The sequence below is a fragment of the Muscardinus avellanarius genome, assembly GCF_963383645.1.
Source record: "Muscardinus avellanarius genome assembly, chromosome: 12".
Lineage (NCBI taxonomy): Eukaryota > Metazoa > Chordata > Mammalia > Rodentia > Gliridae > Muscardinus > Muscardinus avellanarius.
This window is the reverse complement of record NC_137798.1, coordinates 19956253-19968483: the sequence shown is the minus strand read 5'-3', so window position 1 is coordinate 19968483 and position 12231 is coordinate 19956253. Positions and strand designations below refer to the sequence as shown.

Genomic DNA, 12231 nt, shown 5'->3' with positions numbered 1-12231 from the left:
TTATTTATTTGTTTATTTATTTATTTATTTATTTATTTTGGTGGTACTGGGGTTCCTGAAAGCCCTTCTACCTCCGGGCTACACTCCCAGACACCTATTTTTTTATAGATTTATTTGGAAACAGGGTCTCTTAAGCCAGTGAGGCTGGCTTCGAACCTGCGCGATTCTCCTGTCTCCGCCTCCCAAGTTCGGGGATTACAAGCATGTGCCACTCACCCGGCTCAGTTAAGCTTTTTAATCCCTTAGATTCAACACATACATCTTCCAGACCACAGCAGATGGAGTCTACTATGAGCTCTCATAGCTTGCCTACCACTTAGGTCTTTTTTCTGGATTACTTATTGCCATTGTAATTAATTACCCATCTATTTGGTTACTTATTTGATTTCTGATTCACAAACCAAAGACTATATAAATACAGGGTCTATTTTTTTTTTCAAAAATGTGATATAGCGTACTAGTACATGTGGCTGTTCATGGTAACTATTCAGTGAATATTTGTTAAATCAATAAGCAAATGTATAACATTTTCAAAGCGATTTTGTGACTGAAAGAAAAATTTTCTTTAATATCAGAATGTGAAACCCAATGACATGCTTCTTTTAATACCTCTGGTTTGATCCATATAATTATTTTCTTCTTTGTTCCTTGCAGATAACATAGACTAAGCCAATGATTAAAACAAATTATTCTCCAGTGTATGAATTTGTATTTTTGGGACTTTCAACCTACAGACCAGTGCAACATTTTCTTCTTGCCTTGTCTATAGTGCTTTATATAACAATCATTCTGGGAAATACCCTTGCTGTGTTTACGGTGGCCTTGGACCCTCATTTACATTCTCCCATGTACTTCTTTTTAGGAAACCTCTCATTTATTGATTTATGTCTTTCTACCTTAACGGTTCCTAAGATGATTTCTGACCTGTACTCTGGACACAGTACCATTTCATTCCAGGGCTGTGTCATCCAGATTTTTGTCCTTCACGTCCTTGGTGGATCTGAGATGGTGCTGCTCATAGCCATGGCCTTGGACAGATATGTGGCCATTTGCAAGCCTCTTCACTACCTGACCATCATGAGCCCACGGACGTGTGCCTTGCTCCTGGCTGGGGCTTGGGTCATTGGTCTCATCCACTCAGTGGCCCAGTTAGCTTTTGTTGTTCATTTGCCCTTTTGTGGTCCTAATGAGATAAATAGCTTTTACTGTGATCTTCCCTGGTTCATCAAACTGGCCTGCTCAGACACCTACAGCATGGAGTTCATGGTAACTGCCAACAGTGGGTTCATTTCCACCGGCACCTTCTTCTTACTGATGGTCTCCTACGCCGTCATCCTGTTCACCGTGTGGAAACGCTCTTCAGGAGCTTTGTCCAAGGCCCTCTCTACCCTTTCAGCGCACATCTCTGTGGTGGTTTTGTTCTTTGGCCCGTGCATCTTTGTGTATATGTGGCCATTTCCCACATTTCCAGTGGATAAATTTCTTGCCATCTTGGATTTTATGGTTACGCCCGTCCTGAATCCTGCCATTTACACACTGAGGAACAAAGACATGAGGCTGGCAATGAGGCGACTGGTCAAGCAGCTCCTGAGTCTGAGGAAAATCTCCTAAATACATCACGAGAACAAATATTATTTATTTTAGTTGGTTTTTTTTTGTTTTATTTTGTTTGTTTGTTTGTTTGTTTTTAGGTTTTGTTTTTTGTTTTTTGTTTTTTGTTTTTTTTTGTACTGAGGATGGAACCCTTCTACCTCCGGGCTACACTCCCAGACCTATTTTATATTCTTATTTGGAAACAGGGTCTCTTAAGCCAGCGAGGCTGGCTTCAAACCTGCACTATCCTCCTGTCTCCACCTCCCAAGTGTGGGGATTACAAGCATGTGCCACCACACCTGGCTTATTTAGTTTATTTTTGATCCAGCCATGTGATAGATAACAGATTATACACACTTTGGGGATAGATGACAGGTACTCAAGTATTGATGTACAGACCACCTCATTAAACCAAGAATGCCACTACTTAATAATACAAGAAGTCAGAAGATCTTGGATTGTCTTTCCAAAGTCAATAATAATGTAGGTGACTACATATATAATTTCTCATTTATGGACTATTTTTTTAAGTCTTTCAAATACTGACAGTGCACGTTAGTAGTCTATAAAAGTTTTTGAAATGTTTACAAAATCTAGATAAGAATATTCTAGTTATGGAATCACAATAGTCACTGGCTATACTTTCCTCTACTTATAGATTGAAATAATTTCTCATAAAAAGATAGTGAACTCTCACCATACTTATTTTTTAATTAAATAGCTACATACTCCATGATTAATTCATTTTTATGTTCATTATCTTATGGCTTCTACTGTAAATGGTTTGTATTCTTCATTGTAAAATACATACTTTTCTAGATTTAAATGCTTCTAAATTAACTATTTTGAAGTATTCAGAACTATAATATTGTACTGAATTATCACATTAAGCCTCTATTTAACAGGTTATTTGGCTCTAAGTTACATTCCTAAGATCTTCTTTCAAGAGTTGATAAAAATATTAATGAAAAGAATGTAGCCTATACTTTTAGAATCTGGAATATATTGCCACAAAACTCAGACAACCTGGGTTCAGATGTACTAACTTAGAGGTAATACATTCAAACTCTTGAATAAAATAGAAATATATAACTCTCTTTTACCCTAAACCCAGAATATAAATTATTGAATACATTTTTTCTGAAAAAAATGACATGAGAGATTAGAATTTAAGTTTGGAGGGGAAGGGAACTGATTGGAACAAAAAAGTAAGAAATGATAGGGGAGAGTAATGAGGGGTTTTGGCTTGGAGGAGGAGAAACAAGAGGAGAGTGTCAGAGTTAGTATGCTTCATGGATTAGGCCTGTGGCTCCAAGTCTCACTCTTACTTATTTAAATTAGAATTAGCTTAATCCTTCTTTGGTTGGCTTACAGTAAACAAATTTATAATATAAATTGTTTATATTATAATTTTTTTGGTGGTACTGGGATTCCTGAAAACCCTATTCCCTCTGGGCTACACTCCCAGACCCACTTTTATATTTTTATTTGGAAACAGGGTCTCTTAAGCCAGAGAGGCTGACTCGAACCTGTGCAATCCTCCTGTCTGTCTCCACCTCCCAAGCACAGGGATTATAAGCATGAGCCACCATGCCTGGCTTTATAATACAATTTTTGAAATTGTGATTTAATGTCCAAGAATCAACCAATGAATATTCTTTAAATAGAAAATGGATATTGATCTGACCATTTTATAGCAGATTCTTTATCTTATTTTTCAGCCTTTAATTTAATTTTAATTTGAATATTTTAAGATTTTTGCAGTTTTAATATTTTTATGTTACCTTAGAAAACCTATGATAATCTTAAAATATGAGACGTTTCTAAACATACAATGTGTTTATGTTTTGACAAAGTTAAAATATAAACCTTTATGTTTACATTTTTCTAATTTGACTGATTCAGAATTAATGGAATTTCATGACTTAAGATGTATAATATGATTTGATACACACACACACACACACACACACACACACACACATATATATATATATATATATATATTGAAACAATTACCTCAATCAAATCAGCTTACATATGCATCACCTCAGTATACCATATATATGATGAGCTTACTCATCATATGTCTGAAAATACAGACCCTTTTTCCAACATTTCCCTTTCTTTCACCTGTTCTGCCATCTATGTCTATAAATCAAACTTTTTAGATTACACATACAAGTGAGATTATGCAGAATTTTTTCTTTCTCTGATTTATTCAACTTAGCAAAATCTCCTTGAAGCTCATCTGTTTTTGTTGCAAATGGCAGGATTTCCTTATTTTTAAAGATGAATAAAATTCCATTGTATATGTAGACCAAAATGTATTCATTTATTCATCAAGTTATACTTAGCTTATTTCCACATCTTGGCTAATATAAGTAATACTACTATAAGCAAAGGAATCCAGATATATTTGTATGGTGCCAATTTAATTTCCTCTGGATATATACCATGATGATGGATTATGAATTCATGTAGTATTTTGTTTTATTATTAGGTTCTTTAAAAAACCTCCATACTGTTTCCTATAAGGGCTATAAAAGTTGCATTCCCACCAAAAGTGTAGAAGCATTTCCTTTTCTCCATTATCTCACCAAGAGTTGTTACCTCTTAATTTTTATGTTGTTTTCCTTTGAGATTTTTATTCTATTATTCTTTTATTGATGCATTATAGTCTCACATAATGTAGTTCATTGTGATAGTGGCATACATGCACAGAGCACTTGGTGAGCCTCTCCCCACCTCCCTCCCTAATTTCCCTCTTCCTAATACAGAGTATTGAGACTGGCATTAATATTCTCCCATATGTATCTAATGTCAGTAGAAGTGTTTCCTTCATTCATTCTCCCCCTTCCCAACCCTCTCCTCAATACCACCTCCCTGGCTCCACTGGAGTTTCTCCTCCAATATCCAAAGTCCCTCTTATATCCCTATTACTCCCTAGCTTCTGCATGTGAGAGAAAACATGACCCTTCACTTTCTGTGACTGGCTAATCTCACTTAGCATAACGTTCTTCAAGTCCATCCATTTTTCTGCAAATGACATAATTTTGTTCTTTATTGTTGAGTAGAATTACATTGCATGTATTCACTAGCCATCTTCTCATGTGTGATAATAGTTCATGTGTCTTTTATTTATATTTCCCTAGTATTTTATGAATTTAGCACCTTTTAATAAACCTATTGGTCATCTTTATAAATTCTTTGCAAAATGTTTATTCCAGGCCTTTTTTCATGGTTTAATTGAGTTGTTTTATGATCATCAATTTGTTTGAGTTTCCTATATATCTTGAATACTAATTCTTTATCAGATAAATGATTTAAAATACTTTCCATTCAGTAAGTTGAGTTTAGTTTTATTGCTTATCTCTTTGGTTAAGTGAAAGCTTTGTAGTTTGATGTAGTCCTAATTCTTTAAAGTAGCTTTTGTTGCCTGTACATTTGTGCCACATTTAAAAGAACTTTGCTCAGACCAATGACAAGAAAATTTCCTCTGTTTTCTTCTACTTTTATTAATACAAAATTAGTTGACAAAATCAGTTGCATTTCTATATACTAACTATAATCTTTTTGAAAAATAAATCAAGAAAGTAATCACAAAATCGCATAAAAAAGATTAAATATTTTGAGATTTTTGTTTTTTAAATTTTTATTGGTGCATTGTAGTTATACATCTTAATGGATTACAAGATGGTAGAGGCATATGTGTACAAATCACTCAATTAGCCCTTCTCCAATTCCCATCCCATTCCCTCCCCCTCCCTTTTTCTCATGTTTGCCTTAGTGATTTGACTTTAATATGTTTGTGAATGTATATCATGTACATTAGCAAATTTCATTCTTCCCCCTCCAATACCCTTCAGTTAGATCATCTTATTTTCTCATCTGTAGTTTTTCCTTCTTCGTCTAGAGTTCCTCCTATGACCTATTTTCTCCCTAGCTTCCACAATTAGGGAAAGCATCCAATTTCTTATTTTTATCACTGACTGATTTCAAAGCACAATGTTCTCCAGTTCCATACATTTTCCTCTAAATTACATAATGTGTTCTTCTTTATGGCTGAGTAAAAAGGTGGATCAGTACATGGGATTGCATTAAACTGAAGAGCTTCTGTAAAGCAAAGGGAACTATCAAGAACCTCAACAGAAAACCAATAGAAGATTTTTGCCAACTATTTCTCTGATAGAAGACTAGTATTTAGAATATACACAGAACTCAAGAAACTCAGCACTAAGAAAACAAATAATACAATATAAAGTGAGCAAGTGAACTAAATAGACACTTCACAAAAGAATAAATTCAACTGGCCAATAATAAATGTATAATAAATGTTCAACATTATTAGAAATCAGGGAGATGCAAATCAAAACTACCCTGAGATTTCACCTAACTCCAACTAGAATGTCAATCATTCAAAATACAAACAATAACAAATGCTGGCGAGGATTTGGAGAGGTTGAAACTATAATACATTGTTGGTAGGACTGCAAATCAGTGCAACCACTTTAGAAAACAGTATGGAGGATTCTCAGAATAATGGGAATGAACCTACTGTATGATACAGCAATACTGCTTATGGATATCTACCCAAAAGAATGGAAACCAAACTACCAAACTAATGCATGCATACATTAGTTCATAGTCGCACAACTCACATTTGCCAAACTATAGAACCAGCCAAGATGTCTATCAACAGATGAATGAATTATAAAACTATGGGATATGCACACAATGGAATTTTACTCAGATAAAGTTTTTTTTTTCCTTTGGTGGTACTGGGGTGGAACTCAGAGGCTTTTCTACCACCGGGCTATACTGCAAGACATATTTTATATTTTATTTGGAAACAGGGTCTCACTAAGTTGCTGAGAGCCTCACTAAGTAGCTGAGGCTGGCTTTGAACCTGTGCAATCCTCCTGTCTCAGCCTCCCAAGGGCTGGGATTACAAGCATGAGCCACTATGCCCAGCTTAGATAAAGTATTTTGAAATAAGTAAAATCAAGAAAAATTTTAAATGTACACTGAAAACTATCATGACTATAAGAGATTGAAAATAACACAAGTTAATGGAAAGATATTTAATATTCAGAGTTTGCAAGAATTAATATCAAAATGTTCATACTACCCACAATAAGCTACAGATGCAGTGAATTCTTTAACAAAATTCCAGTGGCACTTTTCAAGACAGAGAAAAGTAATTCTAAAATTTTAACAGAAGAAAAAAAGACTCCAAGACACGACAATCTTTAAAATAACAAACCATAGGTCTCAATTTCAAATTATATTATGAAGCAGTTAGAATAAAAAAAGCATGATTCTGACATAAAATCAGACACAGGGATCAATAGAACAAGTTGAGATATCAGAAATAAAAGCAAATAAAATTAAAATAAAATCATATGTGACTCACATTTGGTAAGTACACAAAGAAAACAAATGGGGTAAAGATCATCTCTTCAATAAACATATGTCTATATAAGAACATAAAATTACATCCTTATAAAACTAAACACAAAAGTTAACAAAATGGATCGCAGCTGGCATTATTATCTACCTTCTACTCTTTCCAATTTTTTGCTAATATATTTTCTTTTTTTTAAATTTTTTATTGATGCACTGTATTGTATTCATACATCATAGTGGGATACAAACTTTTGTAGACATACATGCACACATCGCCCAGTCAGCCCCCACCCGACCCCCACCCCATTCCCTCCCCATCCCTCCTTCCCATGCTTGGTTTAGTGGTTGACATCTAGTATTATAGCAATTTATCCAAAATTAAAAATGATAATCTCACATAACAGTTTCATTTGTCTGATACCAAGCTTTTGATAACTTAAATATAACATTTCAATATTTCTTTTTGCTTTCTTTCTTACCAGAGAATATTTTTTTCTTTTCTTTTTTTTAGGTGAAACTATCATATATTTATATATTTATTTTTCAGGAAAAAAAATCTATCCTAATATAGAATATGGACTCTAGATACCCAAAACGATCTCAAAAAAGAACAAAGCTAGAAGATATATATTTTCTGATTTCAAACCATATAAAGCTACAATAATTGAAACAGTGTAGTACTGTTCTAAAGGCAGATATATAAACCAATGGAGTTAAATACAAGCCTAGAGCTAAATTCTTTCATATATTGTCAAGTTATTTTTGACAAGGTTTCCATGAACATTTGGTGGGGGAAATAATAATCTTTTAACTAAATATTGTTGAAAAATAATAATTACATGGAAAAGAATAAAATTGGACCCTTGCCTAACACCATATACAAATATTAACTCAAAATAGATAAAAGACCTAAATATAAATCTTAAGACTATAAACTTTTAGGAGAAAATCTGGGTCATAAAACCTCACAACACTGAAATTGGCAGTGATTTCTTGGATATGATTTCAATAGCAAAGGCAACAGAAGGGTATACAAACTCCCTAAAAAATTTTTTAAAAAATTGTATATCCAAAGACAGTGTAAACAGAGTTAAAAGTTACTGATAGAATGGGATAAAATATTTCCAAATGCTATATCTGAAGGTATATTAATATTCCAACTAGAATTCTTAAAAATTAACAACAATAAAAGCAAACAATACAATTTAGAGATAGGTAAAAGACTAACATAAATAATGAATCTCCACAGATAATTAATCTTAGTTGTCTGTTGGATGGAAAATCTTGTTTCTCTGGTTCTGGTGTGTGTAACCTATTTTTTCTTTGTAGTTAATCTCTTTGAGTATTTTCTCTAGTGTTGGTTTTGAAGACATAAATTCCTTCAGTTTCTATTTGTCATGGAAGCTTCTTATTTCTCCATCTAATTTGATAGAAAGTTTTGCTGGGTAGGAAACTTTTGGCTGGAAGTTGTTTTCTTTCAGAGTTTGGAATATGTTACTCCAAGCCCTTCTGGCTCTCATGACTTGGTTTGGGAAGTCTGGAGTGATTCTAATTGGTTTGCCTCTGAATGTCACTTGGCCCTTTGTTTTTGTTGCCTTTAAGATTCTCTACTTGGCTTCCACATTGCTCATTTTGACAATTATGTGGCGTGGGGATCCTCTTCTCCAATCCTGTCTAAAGGGAGTTCTATAAGTTTCCTGGACCTGTGTATCAACCTCTTGCTCTATGTTTGGAAAATTTTTCTATTACTTTCTTGAAGATATTGTTGATCCCTTTGGTTTCACCTTCTTTTCCCTCCTCTATTCCAATTATTCTTAGGTTAGCTCTCTTAAAATGGGCCCATATTTCTTCAATGTCAGATTCCTGCTGTCGGATATTTTTTTCTAGATTAGAAACTATGTGTTCATTTTTGGATTGATCATCTTCTAAGATCAAGATTCTATTCTCCATGTGGCCTAATTGGTTGTTTGTACTTTGAATTGAGGCCTTTACTTCATTAATTGCATCCTTTATCTCTTTTTGGCTCTCTCTGAATTCTTTTCAAAACACCTCTATTATATCTACAGTTATTTTCCTGATTTGATCTTCTAGAAATCTCTGATTTACTGTTTTATCGGGTTCTGATGTTGTGGGGTTGTGGGCATTCATTGCTCCATTGTTATTCCTCTTTCTCATGATTTCAGAAGTTTGAGCCTTCTCAGGGTTCTTCCCTTGGGTCACTATGACTTCACTTAAGGTGCTCTGTATCTCGAGTGTGTGGTATCTCAGATCCCACTACTCCTTTACTGGGTTGTATCACAGAGTTTCAGACCCAGGGAGTCAATAGAGGCTGCTTTAGACTATGGGGGGTGCCAGGTTGCACGTTCTCCTATGGTGTGATATCTCTGCCACCACCACTCCCCCACTGGGTCAAGTCCCTGGGAGTGCAGTACTGGGATTTCTCCTCTGGGGCCCGCAATTTGACTCACTGTTGTTGAGTACGCAGATCGAGCTGTAGTGGACTCGGTGAATTTGCTGCTGATGATGCCAGTGACAATATTGTGCCGCTGCCACACCCTCGCCCGTGAAGCTGGCATATTTGTTCTCTGTTTTTGAGCTCTGCTCTGAGTCCCTGCAGCGTGTGCTGAGCTCAGCCACTGGGAGCTTTAGATACTCCCTGCGCCGAAAAATCCCACCCAGCTATTCCGCAGCGGCTCACCTTGGTTTGCTGTAGCTGTCCGGTGAAATCGCCGCTGCCGCCGGCAGTAAGGCATTGCTGCTGCATCCTCGGGCGTGAGGGAGGTGTATCTCCTCTGTGGCTCTGAGCTTTGCTCCGAGTCCCCCTCGTCTCTGGAGCCTGGTGACCTTTTTGTTTCTCTGGTGATGGTGTTTTCTGGCTATGGAAGGTGCTGATTTTGTGGTAATGGAGATTAGTTGTTAGCGGGGCTCTTAAGCCCCGCTTTTCTCGGTCGCCATCTTCCCGGAAGTCCACTATATTTTCTTTAATAACTTGCCTTATATAGCCCTTTCCTTTCTCAACACATGACCACAGTCCACAGATATGGTTGTACACACATGTGTATGTTTAGTGTGTATTGTCCTTAAAATTTTTGAAATTTATTTAATTTTTATTTGTTTTTGTAACTAGAGAACTGAATCAAGTCCATTTCATTAAACTAAGGGAGAATCCTAAATCTAAAATGTTTTCTCATATGGCAGTAAAATGGGAATGAAAATCACCAGAATGGAGAAATATTAGAATATGGACAGTTTATGCCACAATCACAACATCAACAAAAAATTGCAGTATACTCTCATTAAATCTGTAGTAATGATTTAATAAGCAAATGTGTAAAAAAAATTTACCATTCATATTACATTTTTCTATAATTTGGAAAATATTATTTTTATAAAATAAATTTTATTTGAACACATAATGCTTTACTAGAGTATTTAATGAATAAATAATTAATTTTTAAATTTTTGTGTTTTAGTTTTTAAAATAATAAATACTAATAAATATAACCTATATAAACAAAAAGTCTTTGGAGCGCTGTCATTTTTAAGATCAGAAAGGGTGCTAACAGCAAAAATATTGGAAAACAGTAATCTACAGTATCTCTGAATTATTGATTTCATACCTTGAAATGGATGTTTAGCAGATTACCTGAGAGCTTGTTCTGACCCTTAATACCGAGATTACTTTAACACTCCATATTTATTTCTTCATTGTAAAAAAGTGTCTAATAGCATAAATATAGTACCTGACATTTTTGGTAGAGTAAATATGTGGATCCTTGCCCAAGGAATTAACAGAGAAATTTAGATACTACACCAATGCGGCAGGTAAGCTTTATCTAATAGTTATTTGTATGGTTCAGAGAACAGATTAGTACAGAATTGTGCAGGTCACTTCACACACCAAAACCCACAGAGAACTGAGAGCCCATTCTGGCTCCAACTGTGGTAGCCCTAATACTGATTCCATCCTAAAACTGAAACACTTCTTCCCATGATCCAATAGCTAGTCATAACCAATATTATGCACTTGTACAATTGTGATAATCAAAGAGTTCTGAAATTTTCAGGTCCTTTTATTTTTTGAAACCTATATGGAGGACAACCTAATCTGACCTAACTCATTTACTCTCTGACTTGGATTGATTTTAAAAAAAAAAACATATTTATGGTCTTCTTTTAGTACCTCCAAAGACATACAAAGGGAGGGAGGAAGGGAAAGAGAGAGAAGAGAGAGAGAGAGAGAGAGAGAGAGAGAGAGAGAGAGAGAGAGAGAAGAAGAAGAAGAAGAAGAAGAAGAAGAAGAAGAAGAAGAAGAAGAAGAAGAAGAAGAAGAAGAAGGAGGAGGAGGAGGAGGAGGAGGAGGAGGAGGAGGAGGAGGGGGAGGAGACAAGGAGGAGGACGAAGACGAGAAAGACGAGGAGGATGAGGACAAAGACGAGGACGAGGACAAGGAAGATGAGGAGGACAAGGACTAAGAGGAGGATGAGGACGAGGAGGAGGAGGACAAGGACGAGGACGAGGACGAGGAGGAGGACGAGGAGGTGAAGGAGGAGGAGGAGGAGGACGAGGAGGAGGAGGAGGAGGAGGACAAGGACAAGGAGGAGGAGGAGGACAAGGAGGAGGAGGAGGACGAGGAGGAGGAGGTGAAGGAGGAGGAGAAAGAAGAGGAGGAGGAGGAGGAGAGAAAAGTAATGTATTTGACTGTATTGGGAATGTTAAAAATCTACACAACCATATTGTCTTTAAAAATCAATTAAAAGCCTGCAGAGGGGTCAGTGAGGCTGGGATTGGGGCCTGCCTGCCATGAGGCAAGGCCAGTGCTGGGGCCAGCGAGACCGGGATCAGGGCCTGCCATGAGGCAAGGCCAGTGCTGGGGCCTCCAAGGTCAGGATCAGAGCCTGCCAAGGGGTGAGGCCGGCATCGGGGGCCAGCAGGGCTGGGATTAGGGCCTGCCGTGAGGCAAGGCTGGTTCTGGGGGCTCCGAGGCTGGGATCAGAGCCTGCCATGCGGAAAGGCCGGTGCTGGGGTCAGCAAGTCTGGGATTGGTGCCTGCCATTTGGTGAAGCCATAGGTGGAGCTAGCGAGGCCGGGATAAGAGCTTGCCTTAAGGCAAGGCTGGTGCTGGGGCCTCCAAGGCCGGGATCGGAGCCTGCCATGAGGCAAGGCTGGTGCGGCATACACAGAGAAATATCACAGAAAATAAAATATCAGATGCTTTCCCTAATATGC

At 36.6% G+C, this 12231-nt stretch overlaps 1 protein-coding gene across 1 annotated transcript; it reads left to right on the top strand.

Moving 5' to 3' along the window:
• Window positions 1-672: 672 nt before the first annotated feature.
• LOC308271353 (olfactory receptor 4F15-like) lies at window positions 673-1611 on the top strand (the record flags this gene model as incomplete). The annotated part of the gene is made up of 1 exon (XM_080707651.1): window positions 673-1611. The coding sequence occupies one exon, from the start codon at window positions 673-675 to the stop codon at window positions 1609-1611; it is 939 nt and encodes a 312-aa protein (XP_080563777.1).
• Between the last annotated feature and the right edge of the window lie 10620 nt (window positions 1612-12231).